Source organism: Leuciscus leuciscus (genome assembly GCF_965113295.1).
Source record: "Leuciscus leuciscus genome assembly, chromosome: 24".
In the NCBI taxonomy this organism is placed as follows: domain Eukaryota; kingdom Metazoa; phylum Chordata; class Actinopteri; order Cypriniformes; family Leuciscidae; genus Leuciscus; species Leuciscus leuciscus.
Window position 1 is genome coordinate 18,429,639 of NC_138723.1, and position 18,939 is coordinate 18,448,577.

Consider the following 18,939-nt stretch of genomic DNA (forward strand, 5'->3'; position numbering starts at 1 on the left):
GGGCAAGGTGAAGTTAAATGAATTCACTTCTTAAGGGGGGGCTAGAAGCTTATTATAGGTCTTTGTTATCTTCATCAAATCAAAGCCATAAGTCTCTGTCACTACAATCAGATTTTATATCACAGTCCCTCCCCCCAAAAAACACAAGCACAGGAAAAAACATGAAGTTGACTTTTTATTCCTAAAACAGAAGCAGTGCCACCCAAGTCCGGTGCGGCATTCATATATAATTATTTATATATTGCAGTTTTTCGTTTTTGTGTCTAAATGTGTGGTATAAAATACAATATACGACAATGTACCTCTTTATTTTTAAACACAGTGAACTTCATTGCTGTACAAGTCCCGTGCAGCTAAAGTTTAGCTGTAATTGTGTCCACACGCAAAGGCGTGGACAGAAACCCCCTATCTGGTCTCCTCTGTACATCGTGACAATACAAATAATCTGTCTCCCTTACAAAAAATAATACTCTAAAAGCAACCTACCGCAACTTTATTTTATTCATCTTTTTAGTGGGTTTTTGTTGGTTTGTTTTTTGTAATTAAGACGATTACATATATTTTTGACCAATTGCTTTAAAGCAGGAAGGCAATACAAACCTTCTAGAACTTTTATATATAAAAGAGGTTAAGAAATCAGACAAATTATACATTTAAAAACTTACAATAAATAAGACAGATGCAGGCATTTCATTTGGATATAATCCCATCCAAAAGAAACAAGGAATTAGAGGTCTTAAAACCAAGAATTCATTCTCTCATTTCATAGAGCATCAAAGTCCCTTTCCATCAGATACTATACAGATTCCTTCTCCATACATGTTGATTATAGAACTGGCCGAATCCATGATAACCGAGGATCCGCGCGCAACTGTCGAAGTAGCGTGGAACCAGGGATGTAGAACACCACCAGTAAGCACTTTTGTCTTCTTTCTTTGGCCTCCACATTGCGGAAAACTCATTCAAGGCCTACGTTCGTCCTCTGTCGTATCCTCTCTTTCTCTTCGAGTGAGTGTTATAAACACCAGATGCCTGATTCTCCTCCACAGTGCTGGGTCTCAGGTGTAGTGACTGCCTACCCAGATCATCTCCGTTGTAACTCACATACATATAAAGTCCAGCACTATAGTTATCCATTGGGTTGTTTTTAGATCCACCTTTCTTCACTCTTCTTTTTTCGTTCCCTGATAAGGTCCTGTTCTCAGTTCTGCTCTGTAAGTGTTACAACATGGTCATGATGAAGTTGTACATTTGATTGAGCACCACAAAATGGATGGGCAGGCAAGAGCGGCGGTCCTGGGTCGCAGGGTCACAGGTCAGCCAGGAAAGGGCGTTGTACTGCTCCAACACAAATCTGCGAAAGAGAAACATTTTGACATATTCAATATTAGCTATCGTCAAGTTTAATTGTATACACTAGAACCGGGGTTTTCAAAGTGGGGGCCGCAGCAAGTTGAAAAAAAAAAAGTACAAATATTTGTTAATATGAGTATTGTTATGAAATAGCATTATAATAATTTGTTGCATAGCCTATCTGAACATTATACTTTTAATGCTAATCTTTTAGAGATGAACTGATTGATCGGCTGGTGACCGGAATTGGCCAATTTGCACGTGATTTTCAGTCTGACATATGCCGATTTTATGCCGGTCAAATGCACTCGGGCGCCGCATGATTAACATTGCGCCAACATCAGCATCACACGTGCACACGGAACGCATATGTAGGAAACCTTGTGAATTACGGCCGTTTCAGACCACAACCGCGAGCGGCGCGTGAGCAGCGCGAATGTTTTTTGCCGTGCATGTTCAATGAGTGCATTCACACCGCGAGCAGGAGCAGCGCGTGAGCGTCAAGCAGGAGTGTCGCGTGAGCAGTAGTGAAGCAGAGGGTTTCGGCGCCGAGTTTATTTTTGCTGCGTTGCGCTGCTCACGCTCAATTAAAGTGAAAGCTCACTTTTGATGGACAAAATAAATATGATTTCACACAAAAAGTACCTAAAATGCACATAATTTGCATGTATAGTGTGTTTTAACAAGAACTGGAGTAGGCTATGTGAAAAGAAAATGAAGACTCAATAATATTTATAGAAAATGTACCCATTAGGGGTGCACCGAAATTTCGGCCGCCGAAAATGTTCGGCCGAAAATAGCATTATCGGTTTCGGGACGAAAAAAAAAAAACTGCCGAAACCGTAAACCGAAAATGAATGTCACCCGCCCCTCCCATCCGTGCGCAAGCGCTTAAGGCCAATTTATACTTCTGCGTCGGGTGCGCGTAGAAGGTACGGCGTAGCATACGCATTGACGTGTACCATACGTCGTACCCTTCGCCGTACCCTGACGCGCACCTCCTCAAAAATGTAACTACGCGTCGCAGCGACGCGGACCGCAAGATCTGTGATTGGTCGGCTGGATAGCATCGCATTTCCTCCTACGCATTTCCGGAATGATCTTCTGCACTCTGCACCGCCCGCCATTTTTAAATTCCGAAGATCAGTGAAGAGCCATGGAAATAGAACAAGTGACCGAGAGATTGCTTGAAGAAGTGCGGAAATACAGCCATCTGTATGACTCCTTCAGTCGCCATTGCTCGTAGAAACCTAAACTCAAAACAGCCGCGAGGAATGTAAACACAGTGGAACATTAAAACCCACCCGCGCCAACTAGCGTTTCGGCGGTGTAACTGCAGATCAACACAGACATTCGCAGAAGTATAAATGCTCACGACGGCGTCGCCTACGTGCGTAGCCTACGACGTACACTACGGCGTACACTCGACGCAGAAGTATAAATTGGCCTTTAGGTTTCACTCACGGTCGAGCTGTTATCACGCGTCTGCCTATCAAAGATTAAGCATGTCAGAGGGCTGTCACTTATTGCACAATCGATCGGACCAACCAACACAAGTTTCGAAAACGAAAATAGGGAATCGATTTTAACGGCCTTCTCTCGGAGCGCGTCCAGCTCGTCACGATACACCCGCAGCGAACGCGCGTCACACAGCAACTGCAGGTTCTGACACACACACACACACACACACACACACACACACACACACACACATACATACATAGCCTATTTCTGCATAATATAGTGCATAATATATAGCCTTCAGTAATGTTTTTCATTGATGTTATGGCAGTCCACATTGCTGACTTGTGCGCGTCTCAAGCGCCCTCTTTACGTTCGTCCTAATGCCTGTTTAGTTGTCCGTGGATTTGCCTATATTTGGCGTTGAAAACGGATCAACGCCAAATATAGGCAATTTTCTAACGATTCAATGAACACTTTAAGTCTCAAAAATAGAACAGGATTTTTTCACAAAAGTGACAGCCCTATACGAGAGGACACCAAAGTTGCAATATGTAACATTTGTTCTGCAAAATTCTCCAAAATTGTGGATTTTTTTTTGCACAACTTTTAAAAAACAATTTTATTTGATGGAACATAAAACTTGAAGAATAATATTATTTGGTAGGCTATTATTATTTATATTTATTGTTAAAAATATTTTATGTTTTGTTATGTAACTGTTAATAAAAGTTTTATTATATTGTATAATTTTTAAAAGTAGCACTTTTTAAGTTTTTAAAAGAAGCCATTTTCGGATTCAGTTTCGGTTTTCGGGCCAAGTGCATCCTACGTTTTCGGTTTCGGCCCAGAATTTTCATTTCGGTGCATCACTAGTACCCATTTAAACTTGTTTTTATGAATCAGTTTGGGTAAAAGTGGTGTTTTATAAAAAAATATAATAATAAATATTTGTGTGTGCTGTAAAGTGGTTAGAAAAAATGAAATTGGAATCGGCTAAAATCTGTATCGGCAGGTCAAACTCGATGAAAAATCGGAATCGGCCTAGAAAATTGTAATCGGTGCATCTCTATAATCTTTCTGATTGGCTGGTATTAAACACCATCACATTATCTGATGTTTTAGATGTTTTATTTATTTATTTCTACATTTGCCCTAGTATTGTCGATGGGTTCAATAACACATCCTGCAAAACGGGGGCCTTGGCCAGAACCTAGTGGTATTTGGGGGGCCTTGTCATGGAAAAGTTTGGGAACCCTGCACTAGAAGATAGCTTTTCAAACACTTAAGAGGAGCGTTACCTGAGAACATCAGAGGTCTGGTTGGAGTCCAGCGGGTGAGAGTGTTTGCTGTGCAAAAGTTCATCCGATTGCACTGAAGACACATGGAGGTGTAGAGAGGCCTGGAGTAGAGAAGGAGAGAGGCAAGAGGAAATTTTCAGCCGACAGCATCTATTAATCCACGCCCACCCAAAACAAGCTACAAAGCGGAGTTACAAAGCTCTCATTGTCAGGGCCTGGTATGAATTAAACTGACAAGCCCATGAACAAGTAAACATGAGACGCCAGAAACATTCATACCACTGTTTACAATTTCCTTAATTAAGGAACAGTTTGCTCCAGACTTTTCAATTGTGTACAAGTCAACAAGTCAGCAATACACTAACAGCTGCTTATCAAATCAAATGCTTTGCCTTAAATCATGTCATTTTGTGAGCTCAATTCCCTCTCTCTATATACTGTATACATATAACAGCCTATTTTTTTTCTTTGTCTTTCTTATACACACCAACAGCAGTCTGGCCCAATCCCTGAGTACTGAATTATTAAAAATCCCTCATTGCAGGATTCTCTATAAATGCTGCATGAGGGGGAAACAGAAGTTCATGTGACCTGGACAAAGCATGACAGGTAGATGGGTGCAGTATCACAAGGAGGCGATACTCTAAGTCAACAAGAAAATGACATTCTGGACAAAATATTTTGGGCAAATCACTCTGCTGATGCCAGATAAAAAATAATAATAAATAAAGTCTAATGCCAGATAAAAAATTATTACTTTGCACTTTTTATGCAGTATTTTTTGGGGGATGAATCAGGATTTGCTAGGGAAATGTGATTTATACAAATATTGCAATATAAATTGTACAAATTTCAAGAGAAGCATTTCTGAATTATGAGTAGAGCAGTTACCTTTAAGAAAAGGGGACACTGGTTCTGTGCCTGAGGACATGCGGACCAGAACCAGTCAGGCAGTGGACCTGCTTTAGCTGTGGACACAAAATAGCCCAGAGCTAATGGCTGCTGGAGGATATTGGGAGCTTCTTCGTGAGACTCCATACGGTCTGTACTTTGACCCTGAAAAAAGATGAAAAGACATGAAGATGTCAGTTACTCAGTTAATCACGTAAAACCTTAAAAAGCTGATAAAAGTAATATTTTATTCTATCAACTAATCTTATCCATTGTGTCTTCTATTCAAAGGTCATGTCATTAACCTTTACAAGGTCTTGCAAGAGAATATTCTGATTATTTGTTCCTTATTAGAGGTAAATTAACTTGACTCTCAGTTACCTTGCTCCCATCTCCTCCATGGGGGTACTGGGATCCAGGTGAGTGAACTGGTGACGTGGTGGGTGAGGCAGGGAGGATGCTTATGATGTCAGGATCAACCAGGTCGTTACCTTCCTGCTCCAGGAGGTCAAAGATGCCACTGATTGGATCCGATCCATCTAGAGATAAAGCAAGGATTCAAGGATTTGTATAAACATGACATTAAATCTGGTACAACGATTTCATATTGCAACATCTCCAAGTGGGACAGAAACACGGGCTACCAAGTAAAATAGACTGGAGGAAAAAAAGTACTCACCATTTCCAGGGTTGAAGGCAAGGTCAATGTTCTCGTGCGGGTAGTTGGAGCTGTTGACTTGAACAAAGGCAGAGGTGGGGAACACCAGGATGTGTGTGCAAGACGTGTCCTGCGGGGTGCTCAGCTGGGACGTCTGCATGTTCAGAGTTGTACTTCGACCAAACACCGAACCTGTTGACACAGAGTCTGGAAAAGAAAAGGGACAGAAAAGATTAAAAATGACAGACTGAAAATGAACTCAAGAGAAACAAGGATTCATGGATGGAAGTACTATTCTTAGCAGTTACTTCCATCAGTGAATCAGGTTTGTCTGAAATTAAAATTCACTTTGAATAAGTTTAATTCAATACGAACAAGAATGTTTTTTCCTTGCATAGGTATCCTAGTATTAAAAAAAACCTGTAGCTCTCAAAGCTATGTGAATGATGGGCAAAATCCATCAGATGAAATACATCTTGATACTACGACAGAATAAAAAGCTTTTGTCAAATAAAGCCATCGATCTTCAGTATCATCACACCAGCACAGGAATCAATAGGAATGTAGAAAAGTGTTTTATGAGATCGAGACACACACAGGACAGGAGCGTATATCAGATAGGGACAACAGACACATGCGTTATGACACATTGAGGCTATCATTCACATCCACAGAAAAGAGACGCATGACTACAGCAATCAGGGCCTATATTTTAAAGCTGAAGTGTGCAATTTTTAATTGTTTAAGTATTTCATTCTATTCCGGTTTAATATGCATGTAAGTGTTCTTGAAACTTGTTTGGAAAGTTTGAAGAAAAAAAAAAAAAAACCTTTTTCACAAGTCCCTTTTGTGCCACAAATGAAGCAAAAACGAACTACCTATGCACACTAATTACTGCTAACGCAACAAACTAGCTATAAAAATGAGGACGACAACATGCGCACCATACGGAGAGAAACAGGAAGTGTGATTCTACCTGGCATGATGACAAATGAGCCCTGGGGTTCCATGGCAACTAGGCAGGCGCTAAGGATGCTGGGAGTGTCAGCTGCTGAGATCCCACACAGCCTACAGTTCTCCTTTAGCCTCCGAGACACTGACTGCAGATTCCTTCTGCTAAGTAAAATACTCCAGTCTTAAAGAGGAAAAGAAAACCATAAATTTACTTCCTTGGGGAAAAAATGTCCATGTTAGCACTGCAGTGTTAAAAAATCTTGTGACTTTAAAAATGAATTATAAGACTAATTTGCTTTGGTCCAGGATGCTGATTGAGCAGTTAGCTTGAAATGTGCCACCTAAAATAATTCTCTTGAGAATTGTTTAAATTTTTTTATCAATATTAACACATTTATGTGGCAACCTTTTTTTAAAAACCAGTAACAACTCAAATCCAACTGTATTGTGAATATCGCCAAGGCTAAAGGCCTAAAAGCATTACATTGGCATTACCTCGCAACTCTCCGTGACCTATTCGTCCAAGTCGGCCAATCACCACTCTCCATGGTAATGATGTCATCTGAACCAAACCCAGGCACCACTCCCAAAGCTTCTGTAGGCCCAGCTTCCGGGCAGATCCCTTTTTCCTTCTTGCTCTGAGATGACAAAAACAGAAAATTATATAAAACCTCTAAAACAAAGGCTTACATATTTTATGATTACATTTTTTAAACCTGATTAGAAATTAGTCAAATGTGTAAATTTGTTATATTTAAGAGGTACATTATGGAGATTAAAGTAAAAGTGTTACAAAGGTGTTAGATATGTGACAGTTAATGCGCCACCTATATGTCCCACTATGCTACTGAACACTTGTAAAGTTGTAGATCACCTGTTGGGTACGTCTATGCTGATGATGCAGGTTTCCAGTAGCTCTCCGTACAGGTCCGTGCAGGTGGCCAACAGCCATCTTTGATCATGTGACAGGCAGTAGCCCACAAAAAGGACGTTATACTTCTGAGACGCCTCTCCGAAAGTCTCGCCCAACTCTGTTTGCTTGTCTTTCGTTGGGGCCAGGATGAAAGGTGGCGTGTACAATCGCAGACACTCTGGTCTCTGTGGCAAGAAAGTCAAATGTCAAAATAAAATAGTGGTAGAACTTAAGTTGTCTCCCAAAAAAGTGGAAAAAGTGAGGGTCTAAGGTCGAACCATCAACCTCAGACTAATGGTGGTCATACCCGTGCACACATCAATATAGCTTTTTCCTCTCTTATAAAATCAATAAACCCCACCAAGTAGTCACATCTCTTTTGTGAGTGGGAAAGGAAGTAGGGTGGGAGAAACAGTGCTAGCGAGTGGAGCGAGAAAATTGGATTCTACAAATAGCTCGGTGAAGAAAGGAGAGCAAGTGGAGCTTTCGGATTCCGCTGCCAAAACATGCAAGCCGGATCCCATTAGGGAGGTCTCATGGAGCTGCCCAAGCAGATAATGGAAAGAGAACTGTTGGGTTGTTCGAGTCCCCTTTGGTTTTGTTCCAGGACAGGGAGGTCAGTGTAACAGTCTCCACACGTCACCGAGTTCTCATACAGCACTGAGAGCCACTAAAGAGTCTGAATGGGCTGGCGGTGCAGGAGCTCTATGGAGGAGGTTAGAACCACAGGCTCTGGGAGCCTCAAATCAGGGTGTTCATTTTGACACAAGGGACTGGCACTTTAACATGGCAGAGCAACAGCTCAGTCAGTCTAAGGTATTGGCAGAGCTTTAGCAATGTAACTTTAAAAACAGGAACACTTTATATTTTTGAGATTTAAGACATTTTGGTGGCTGTCTGAGCTACTCTGTTCCATACAATGGAAAGGCAAATGCTTCTGAATTTATCAACCGATCAAACTGCTGGACCCTTACTCACATCTGGGTTCCTGAGGGAGGTGTCGAGGGCAAGGCCGGGGCCGAAACCCGTCAATGACTTCACATTGGTGGAGGTTGGGAGGGGTCTTCTGCACTGGGTGAAGACAGAGAAGGCTAGAGACTTGAGGTGTTGGGCGTAGAGGTGCCTCTCCTCATTCCTTACAGATTGAAGCAGGTACTGACAGGGGACAATCTAAGAACACAAAGTGCACAGATGTAAAACAGTGATTCGTTTTATTATTGTCTTTATATAAATTCTTCTGGTGTCAAAAAGGAAAGAAACGGTAGCAATAAAGTCACACTACACCAGTGGTTCTCAACTTTTTTTGATTACAAGGCCTTCCATTGTCCACAACAATATTCGAAGGCCCACCAATTAAGTTGAGAGAATGTTCTTCCCACTCTTTTTAAGCAATGAATTTACATTTAAGCAATGAATTTACATGAAGTTTTGTTCTTAAATTAACTGGATAAAGATGAAAGATAATTTTCAGAATATTTTTTATTCAATTTTACAATCTGATAAAATATTTTAGAGCTTGGCATAAATACAAACATGTATATTCATTATAAAATGGCCATGGAGTTTTAAGATTTTACATTACTTTCCAGATCTAGAAATCACATTCTTAAAATTAGGCTTCCACATATACCCAGGCGTTTCAAAACCATGGGAACCCTTGTTGAGGCAGTGAATTAAAATAAAAATGTATAGATTATTAGCTAATTTTAATGGTTATTTTCTCGTACTTTAAAAAATGTATAGTCATCTTGGAAGTTTCTGAGGCCCCCTAGTTGAGAACCACTGCGCTAGACTTTTTGTTCTGTTGACTTCCATTCGCATATATGCAAAGATCATTGTGAAATGTTAAATAGGCTTTTAAAGATGTGTCCACTGTAGAGTATCAGGGAAAGTGGCTGTACCTACCTGTACAAACACAGAGTTGCGTATATGAGCTGGTAGGACCTGCAGCATCTCCAGGTAGCAGCGGAGGAGTCCCATTGTCCACATGCTTGATTGTGACGTCCCTGGCTCCGCCTCCTCATATGAGAAGGGGTCCACAACATAAATCATGATGGCAGGTGGGTACATGATGGCGTGGGACTCGCCGTCTGTGGGAACTCCAACCTTTTCTCTCTCCATAGTGCTGAAAAAAATGGGGAAAAGAAAGGGTCTTAAATGTGCTTTTAAAACAAAACCTGAATATTCTAAAGAGTTGCATCACAATTTCAGGGTAAATGTATACCTGATGCCACTATTTAGACAGGAAAAAGCAACAAATGCATTGCGTACCTCTCTGGTGGTTCAGATGGCCCCTGAGTCTGGCTGTTGACGGCTGAATTGTCTCCAGAGAGGCTCGAGTTCTGGGTGACAGCCTGCTGGCCCAGAGCCCCAGACTGGGAGCTGTTACCTTGGACTCCCATGCTTCCATAGGGAGGGAACGAGCTGGGCTTGGCAGACTGGATGCTGCTGCCCTGAGGGCCTGAGGAGGAGGAGGAGGTGTTATTGGTGTTGCCTGACAGGCCTAAGCCACTGTTGCTGGCAGCGCTGTTGTTGTTGAGGGCGGAGCCTCCGGAGGCCATTGAGGTTTGTAAGTTGGAGGAGGATTGCGAGGAAGATGATTGGGAGGAAGAAGGGATAGGGTTTGGCTGAATGAGGAGGGAGCTGTCCAATAGCTGTGTAGCGAGGTATGGAGCTGAAGAAACAGAAGGGACAAAACAAAGATTAGAGAGAAATACTGTTTGATTTATTTTCATGACAATAGGAATAATAGGAGAGAGAGAGAGAGAGAGAGAGAGAGAGAGAGAGAGAGAGAGAGAGAGAGAGAGAGAGAGAGAGAGAGAGAGAGAGAGAGAATGAGAATGAGAATGAGAGAGATGGTCTTACCGAGGTCATGTCTGCAGACTTGGGCAAACAGCTTGAGCTTGGCAAATGCATCACTGCTGCCACCAGCCGCTTTCAGGAACCAATCGTTGACTGGCTGTTCTGAATGCTTCTTGGCAGCAGCTCCACCTACCCTAACAATGCCATCAGCATACACTTTGGAGATTGGTCGATGCTGACCGAGCTTACAAGACTGTTGGGCAGAAACACAAAGAGACCAATAAGAAAGCAGTACAGGGAAGCCAGGAAATGCTGAAAGAGTGCAGTGGACACAGAAACAAACACGAACTACCCATTTTTATACATCACTTAAAAAAAGGGTTGCATGTTAATGCATTGTTAGATTGTATTTATCCACAATATTTTTAACATAAGAGTGGGCATGGACATTTTTAACTTGATCATGCAAGGCTTCCAGTGTCAGTCAGTTCCAACTATTTTGGCAGTACAGCAACACTCTGTTATGCTGATTGATGTTGAAATGTGCTATTTATTATCACATTATTTTAGTTTATTATCTGAATCATAAACACACTGTTTTGTTGCGCAAATACTTTTACAGTTTACTGCACTTTATTTATTTGTAGCGGCTAATGAATTGGGAAGTCTCACATTCACAGGAAATAGCTTACTTCTTAGTTGAAAAATAAGGTGGATAGAGGCAGACAAAAATCTGAGTGGAACATTAAAGTAAAGATTGACAAACTCCCTTACCTCGTAAACCGCTGTCAACTCTCTGAAGAAGCTCTTTGCTCCAGTCAGGAGAGCATCGCTGTCCGGGCAAAGGACCAGATATCCTACGTCTCTTTGGGAGCCAAAGGGATCAAGCAGTAGCTTCTCCCAGTACGGCAGGCCAAAGGGAGACAGCACCACAAAGTCATACTCATACCCAACCAGGAAGGTAGGAATAGGCAGGGGCTCTGGAGACTCATCCGTGCCTGGAGAGGAGCAAATTAGGTAATAAAGTGAGAGTTAGAGTAACAGGAGAGTAGGGCTGGGCAATATGGCCAAAAAATTATCACAACAAAAATGTTCATATCAGCCGATATCGATAATTATCACGATAAAATGTCCAATCTTTATTTCTTTCAAGTTTAAAGGCAGATTTTTGCTTACTGATTGAAGGTTGTAGAACCCAGACAATTAATTGTGGTTTTATCATCAGAACATGACAAACACGTCAAACAGGTGAGCATTTCACAAATTAAAGGGTCATATTTGTTTCAGCAGAAGTCAGTTCTCACCACAGTTTTGAAAAATGCTACAAAACTGGGTGTGGTGAGCCGCGGAGTGCAAATGCAAGCTGCAAATTACCATTACGCGCAACACAATATACACATGGTTTATGAGTCATCACCGTACTATTATACAATAAAGCGTCACATTCTGTGACGTTGACACAAAGACGAATTTAAACCAGTTAAAATTGAAAAAAGAGCAAAAAGGTTAAAAATTAACTAATTTTCTCCTACAATCAAAACTAACGGATGGTAACATTGACTAACATGTAACGTTTCTATGGCATTTGTTATGAAAAACAATAGCCTAAAGACATTTAGTATAATACAAATGCACAAAAACTGCTATAGCTTAATAAAAAATACTGTAATTATAATCCATTTTAATGTCTAACATTAATAATAGAATACAATTGTATATGAATTTCCCACATTTCTGTCACAATCCCATGGTTTCAGTTATGAAAACAATCCCATGGTTTATTACTACAGTAAATCATGATGAATGTTGGTAACTTGTGGATTGAAAGCTTTCTAACTGTGTTGTTGTGACTCAATGTTACTCCTGATTTCTGTTAAATGTTGTTTTCAACGCTGTTTCATCTGGCTTTAAACTAGTTTAAATCAGAAGGCATTTGATTTGTGGTTTGCATGGGAGAGCTCTGTGCCAAATTCAAACAATTCTCACTGGATCTTACAGTGCTGTTTAGTGGTGGCGTGATTGAAACGGTCAGCAAGTAAATGCATTCGCTCTAAGCTCACACTGTGGTGTGCTTTGAGCTGATCTGATAAATGGTCTGTGGCGCGGTTCAAACGATTTCGTTCCGCTTTTGGCACGTTTGTGGTTTAATGTTTCTCATATGCATCAAAAATGGGATCACTTATCAGTCAGGAAAATTGGTACTGGCACCAGTGCGATGGTCTGCAACACGCATGCGCAACATCAATTGCATAGTGCATAACCATTACAGGAGAGCGGTATCAAGATTCCCCCTGACATCAGTTTCAAAGTCTATTAACAATCTTGAATACATAATTATCCATAACAATAATGATTTTGAACATTTCCCCTCCAAAAATTGTGTTGGCCTTTTTAGTCTTTTAAGTACCCTTGTTGCTCACCGTAAGACCCTCTTCCAGCCATCTTGTGAAACTGCTGCCATGTGAGAGGCCCCTGGACTCCCCACGAGCGAACGGTCCTCTTCTTCTGGATGGCATCCTGGAGAACAGGCTGGAGAGAGAGAAGAACTCTCAACACATCCTGAGAGCACAGCCCGCTCACATCCACCGCTGTGTAGAGAGAGAGAGAGAGAGAGAGAGAGAGAGAGAGAGAGAGAGAGAGAGAGAGAGAGAGAGAGAGAGAGAGAGAGAGAGAGAGAGAGAGAGAGAGAGAGAATTTTAATATAGTTTAATATAGACACTTAAATCTGTCAATATTCAATATTTACTATCATATATAAACATGAGTAGAATATAGTGATGCACCAAAACAAAATATTTTTTATGAAAAACACCATATCCAAAAATTAAGTTTTCATTTAGCCAAAAACACAAGTGGAAAAGTTTGCACTCCAAAACTACTTTTGTTCAATATGAAAAATATTTTTGGTAGCCGAAATGTCAATGCATTACTAGAACAACACATAAGTGGAAATATTTGGTCAACACTCTAAAAGGAAGGACTGGGAACAATTAACTGTAAGACACAATAAGACCAGGAATGTGTATGAAAGTAAGTAGGGTAAATTGTGACCAAGTTGTTATGACTATTTTAAATTGTATATATGTGATTGTCTTCCTCTTTTAGTGATTATATCTGTGATAATTAATGTACCAGCTTAATGAGAGGAATTGTTTTTTAAAAAAAGACGTGAACAAACGTTGAATGTGCTCTAATCTCTTACCGCTGCGTTTGGCCCAATGGTGCAAACACGTGCTCTTCACCAGAGTCTCGTCCACCTTCCCACCGGACATGTTGTCCATGAACTGCCGCCCGTGTTCTAGAGCCAGGTAACAGTCGTTGTGGAAGTCCCTCTCCTCTACACGCACACATGGTGGTACAGTGGTGCCCCCTGGCCCTTGGGAAGACAGTCCCTCGGGGTCCAATGCCAGGATGGGGGAGAAGGGATTAGTGCACTGATCCTGCAGGAGAGAGATAAGCTCATCCGGGACTCGATCCTTGCCTCCACCCCCTGTCTTCTCCAGCGACATGCTCCGTAACGCCTCAAAGCGCTTCTCCGCCTCCTGGCTCACATCCGAACCCCGTCCGATGATATCCAGCTCGTCTTCCAGGAAGAGGCCGGAGCCATTACCGTAGCGCCGATTGACAACGGCACTGAAGCCGCAAGTACAGGGATACTGGACCTCCATGTTGGGGTCACTGATGTAGATGCCAACGTCGGCACCTTTGATGTTCATGTTGCATACGCAGATGCAGCAACTGTCGAAGTTGCAGTCCTTGAACAGGTTCATGACAGACTCCGACAGGATGAGGTTGACGTATAGACTGTGTGCTTCGGGGATGGAGGGAACTGTCGCAGGTTCCACAGAATTAAGCGGCCTGCAGGTTGAGGGTGTTGAGGCTGGCGAGTACAGGTCCGAGTTCTCATATTTGAGGGAACCTTGTACGCTGGCTGGGCCTCTGGGCGTCCGGGGTGTCCGTGGGGTACGAGGGGTAGGAGCTGAAAAACGAGGAGTGGCAGGGGACGGGAGGATGTTTGTGCCACTGTTGCTGGGCGGGGCGCTGTTTGACAAGAATGGCGTGTGGGTTTGAGTGGGTGTATACGTCTGGATGTACTCTTGCTCCATAGCATTGTTTTCACTAGAGTGAAGAAAGCAGAAAAAAGACAAGAGGGTAATTTGGGCATCACTGAAATCAAGCCCTACAACAAATGAGCGACATTTAAAATGTCTCGTCAATCCTGTTCTCACCAACAAAAAAGATTATTGGATATAACACAGTGGACATATATTATGAGCTGCAGTACTGTACTTGTATCCTAAGAAGACCTCCAGGGGGAGGGAGAAGAAACTATTTTTAGACAGACGGTCCAACAGGCAGCTGTGCAAGAAATGAAAGCACAGCTTGTGCCACATGGACCGTGTTTGTGTGTCTGTGTGTGAGAATGCCGAGTGTGGCTCCCGGTGGCCTTTAAAAACAGGCAGGCGTTTGAAGGTCCCCCATTTGAAGACGTGGCCCTCTCCCCCAGCTGCTGTGGGTTATAAAAGACGCCTAACTAGCTCTTAAAGGGCTTTTGAACTGACTTAAACAATCGTAGACTTTACAACCAGACTTATCACTGTCAACGACCATTCGTAACACTACCCTCCTCTCTCTCGAGTTCACTGAATTTCTACTGACATCAAATATGATGTTCAAGAACACAGTGTTCTCTTTGCTCTCTGAGATTAATTTATGAAAAGAACTTTTTTGGATTTTTTTTCATCTGCTTCGATATTGCCGCAGTATAAAAACACAATGCATTTAAGCAGTGTAACTCAACCCTAACTTCAGCCTAATAGAATGAAAGAGTAGTTGAGTTGAAAACCGGTTCATAACATCAGATGAAAAAGCAATCCAGATGACAGTTGTTTGAGTAAGGACAGTGAAGAAGCTCTGAGATAAGCAGCTTTAAATGTAAGAAAATAAAAGGAAAGTGGCAGCAGATGGATTTGACAGCCAAATTACTAGTGTGTTAACACCTGTTCTTCGCTTTTATTCTCTATTCGCCATTACTAAGAACAAAAGGTGTGTACTGATTGCACAGAACATGAGTTAGTACTTACAGTTAGGGTTGTAACGGTATGAGATTTTCACGGTATGATAACAGTCTCCAAAAATATCATGGTTTCATGGTATATACTAGGGCTGCACGATATTGGGAAAAAATGATATTGCGATATTTAATTTTTCTGCGATATATATTGCGATATAAAAATCTATTTTTTTCTTACAAACAAAAATGGGGTAAGCACACTTACATTCTCATTTTAAATGATTTAAACATCAGAGTATTATTTAAATTAGAGTAAATTATTTGTTTGTAACTTTAGGATATGGTTTGAACTGTTAACATTAGTTAATGTATCTAATAACTAACATGAACTTACCATGAGCAATACTTTTGTTACTGTATTTATTAATCTTTGTTTATCTTAGTTTATAAAAATACAGCTGTTCATTGTTTGGTAATGTTACTTCACAGTGCATTAACTATGTTAACAAATACTGTACAACTTTTGATTTCAATAATGTAGGCTATAGCCTAAATGTTGAAATTAACAATATTGTAGAAGTGCAGTTTACTATTAGTAAATGTTAACTAATGTAGTTAAATAGTTTAATAAATAGAACATTATTGTAAAGTGTTACAGATTTTTTTATACACCAATTCAGACGTCTCGTGAGTTCAGGGTTGGACAGGTCAGTTGTTTAAACCATTCATTAAATTGAATCGGTTAAAAGGAATCATTAGTTCGCGAATCGGACGTGTAGTCTACGGCACGCGCTGTGTTTATCTCAGCAGTTTAGGATATCGCACAAGATTTGTCAACATTTCATCACTGGATAGTTCTACATCATCGTGTCAATTGATTTTGATTAATATGCGCGAGGGAGAGAGAGAGAGCAAGACAGCGCTCGTGTTGTTTGAAGACGGTAAAGGCCTCATTATACTTCTGCGTCGGACCTACGCCGGAGCCTATACGCCGTAGGCAACGTGTTGGTTTCTAATTTATACTTATGCGTTGTTGCCCGCGTTGACGCGCACCTAGGGAGCATGTGAAACCCCGAGGGAGGGGTTCTGGCAGACCAATCACAGCGCTTGCGTCCGCGTAGAATTGACGCGTTGTTACATTTTTGGAGAGGTGCACGTCAGTGTACGCCGAAGGGTACGCGCGCTACACACAGCCTACGACGTAGCTACGGCGGCAGTTCGACGCAGAAGTATAAATAGGCCTTAAAGGCGAGCGCGCGCGCTGCCGGGGCTCTCTCGCTCTCTCTCTCTGCTCGTTCTTATATGCGCCCTGTTAAACTGACAGGACTTAAAAACACATGCAAATGATAAACTTTCACTCTATGATGGTTAAGCTGTGCAATTAATCCGCGAATCACATGCGTCAAGGGCCGGGGAGCAGCTGGCCCGTACGGTTAATGAATCAATCACGGATCAACTACGACAGCCTACATAGCACATCCTGCGATGTGACTATCGTGGATTCGTACATCACGATATCGATGCTTAAACGACACATCGTGCAGCCCTAGTATATACGATATAAAACAATCAATTATTATTAATATCAGCATAATCAGTTAAAATGACCATTAAATGAATGAAAAGGTCATTTTGAAAAGTTTTTTTTTTTTTTTACAAATGCTTTATTATAACAAACTTGAAACCATTTTTTGTTTTGTTTCTTCTAATTTCAATAATCAAAAATCAATCAAGATTGATTGGAAAATCAAGATTTTCCGCATGATCGGCTTAGACCAGTAAACAGCCGGTCAGTCTCATGTCTTCCAAGCCGGTCCCGTTTTGTTGCCAGCGGGAATAACGTCAGGTGCATGTTCTCACTCTATTCTCTCTGACGGCAGAGTGACACACAGCCGCCTCCTCACACTCACTCGTCTCATCACTTGTCTGTATTGCGCATTACTTTACTAATCCCTGCAGGTTTCGCATTCACACCAAAAGCGAACGGACCACTGATCTATAAAAAGTGACGCTCACAAGCCGCCTCTCAGTCTCAAGCACTTTGTGAGTCGCAAATACCAAAATGAGTGTCTTTCTGTGCAAAATAAACTGTCAAATACACACAAAATTGTGTTAAACACAGTAAGTTTTGGAACCTAATTAGTTGAGAAAGATAACGCAAGCATTGTAACAGTATATTGGATCCGTGCATAAACTCTTAAAGTGACAGCAGTCTAATATTCCTGCTGCTGTCTGTGTTTTCAATGTTAATCAAAGAACAAAAAACAAAAGAGAAAACCACTCACTGATCTTGACTGAATAACTTTAGTAATTAGTTGTAAGCATTCATCCGTGTTTAATTTTTGCAATGAAGACTATCCAGTGTTATTTTACATTTGATTACTTTCATTTCTGTAGCATTTCTTACCTGAATATACTGTATACCCACCTGAAAAACTTAAAGCTGTGTTTATTTCATATCTCTCTTTATTCTACTGCATTTATTTGTGCTATTGTTTGTCTTTTTATTTATTAAAAAAAATTTGCATTGAAGAAAAATTTATTTTTGTTTGTATATGCTATCAATTATAGTTCTTTGAAAGAAAATAGAAATCGGCAGGTCTTTAACAAATATATTAACAAAAGAGATGGTAATCAACAATGCATAAAACTAACAATTTAATTAAAGTTTTAATGTAATCAAATAATAAAAATCACTGACTTGATCCCATAACCAACATTCTTTAAAATATCCTCTTTTGTGTTCAACAGAAGAAAGAAACTCATACAGGTTTGGAGCAACATGAGGGTGAGTAAATTATGACAAAATGTTCCTTTTTAGGTGAACTATCCCTTTAAATGTTTGTTTTTTATTTTTTTTATTTTTTTATTGTTATTGTTATAATGAGAAGTACATTCTATTGTACTATAGAAGGGTACATTTTTTCAGGTTAAACCGAAAGTTTATTTTGACGGGTTTTAGTGAAGACCTTCGAGTTTCAGTGTATTTGACAATAGTTTTTCTCAAATAAAATTATGAAATGCACATTAATCGTTCTCTCAGAGCAGCTATGATATGTTCATGTGTTCAAGTCTTCATATTGTGACACGGCAGGCGCTGAAAACATGAGCGTCACATAGTTACATGAAACGGCACAGCTCATTCCTTCACACAGACGAAATATGAACCAGACATTTCTTTGTGAGACCACCTTAGTGCATACACAATTTTTATGTGTAAAAATATATATAATGGCTGAGGTTGTTGGCTCTGTTGTGTTGTTCATTCAGTAGGTTCAATGAATGTGTGCGTCACCCCAGATGTGAAACTCACCCATCCTTGCTGAAAAGGGAGATAGCAGGTACAGAGTTGAGTAGCTCCAGTTTTCCCACAGTCCAGCTGGGCCTGTAAACACACTCATCAGGCAGTTTGATAGGGGGCAGGCACTGACTAGGCAAAGATTTCAGGGGGGCAAACATGGAGCAGCCTACAAACGGTTGACAAAACTCAGGCTTGTACACAAATGAGAAGTCCTGAAGAGAGAGAGAAAGAAACAAAATGTTAAATTCGCTGTTGCATAAGTCCATATTCTTCAGCAAAACAATAGAAATG

At 40.9% G+C, this 18,939-nt stretch overlaps 1 protein-coding gene across 1 annotated transcript in view; it reads right to left on the reverse strand.

Moving 5' to 3' along the window:
* Nucleotides 1-162: 162 nt before the first annotated feature.
* The window catches only part of med13a (mediator complex subunit 13a), an 87,407-nt gene continuing 68,630 nt past the window's right edge, over nucleotides 163-18,939 (reverse strand). The window contains exons 15-30 of the mRNA XM_082157127.1: nucleotides 18,661-18,860; nucleotides 13,536-14,452; nucleotides 12,754-12,921; nucleotides 11,108-11,331; nucleotides 10,397-10,586; nucleotides 9,803-10,205; nucleotides 9,437-9,656; nucleotides 8,510-8,701; nucleotides 7,493-7,716; nucleotides 7,114-7,256; nucleotides 6,641-6,799; nucleotides 5,686-5,871; nucleotides 5,388-5,545; nucleotides 5,007-5,171; nucleotides 4,116-4,216; nucleotides 163-1,354 (exon numbers count right to left, since the gene is read on the reverse strand). Coding sequence (XP_082013253.1) covers nucleotides 1,222-1,354; nucleotides 4,116-4,216; nucleotides 5,007-5,171; nucleotides 5,388-5,545; nucleotides 5,686-5,871; nucleotides 6,641-6,799; nucleotides 7,114-7,256; nucleotides 7,493-7,716; nucleotides 8,510-8,701; nucleotides 9,437-9,656; nucleotides 9,803-10,205; nucleotides 10,397-10,586; nucleotides 11,108-11,331; nucleotides 12,754-12,921; nucleotides 13,536-14,452; nucleotides 18,661-18,860 — 3,783 coding nt within the window. The 3' untranslated portion in view covers nucleotides 163-1,221. The remainder of the gene's footprint in view (nucleotides 1,355-4,115; nucleotides 4,217-5,006; nucleotides 5,172-5,387; nucleotides 5,546-5,685; nucleotides 5,872-6,640; nucleotides 6,800-7,113; nucleotides 7,257-7,492; nucleotides 7,717-8,509; nucleotides 8,702-9,436; nucleotides 9,657-9,802; nucleotides 10,206-10,396; nucleotides 10,587-11,107; nucleotides 11,332-12,753; nucleotides 12,922-13,535; nucleotides 14,453-18,660; nucleotides 18,861-18,939) is intronic.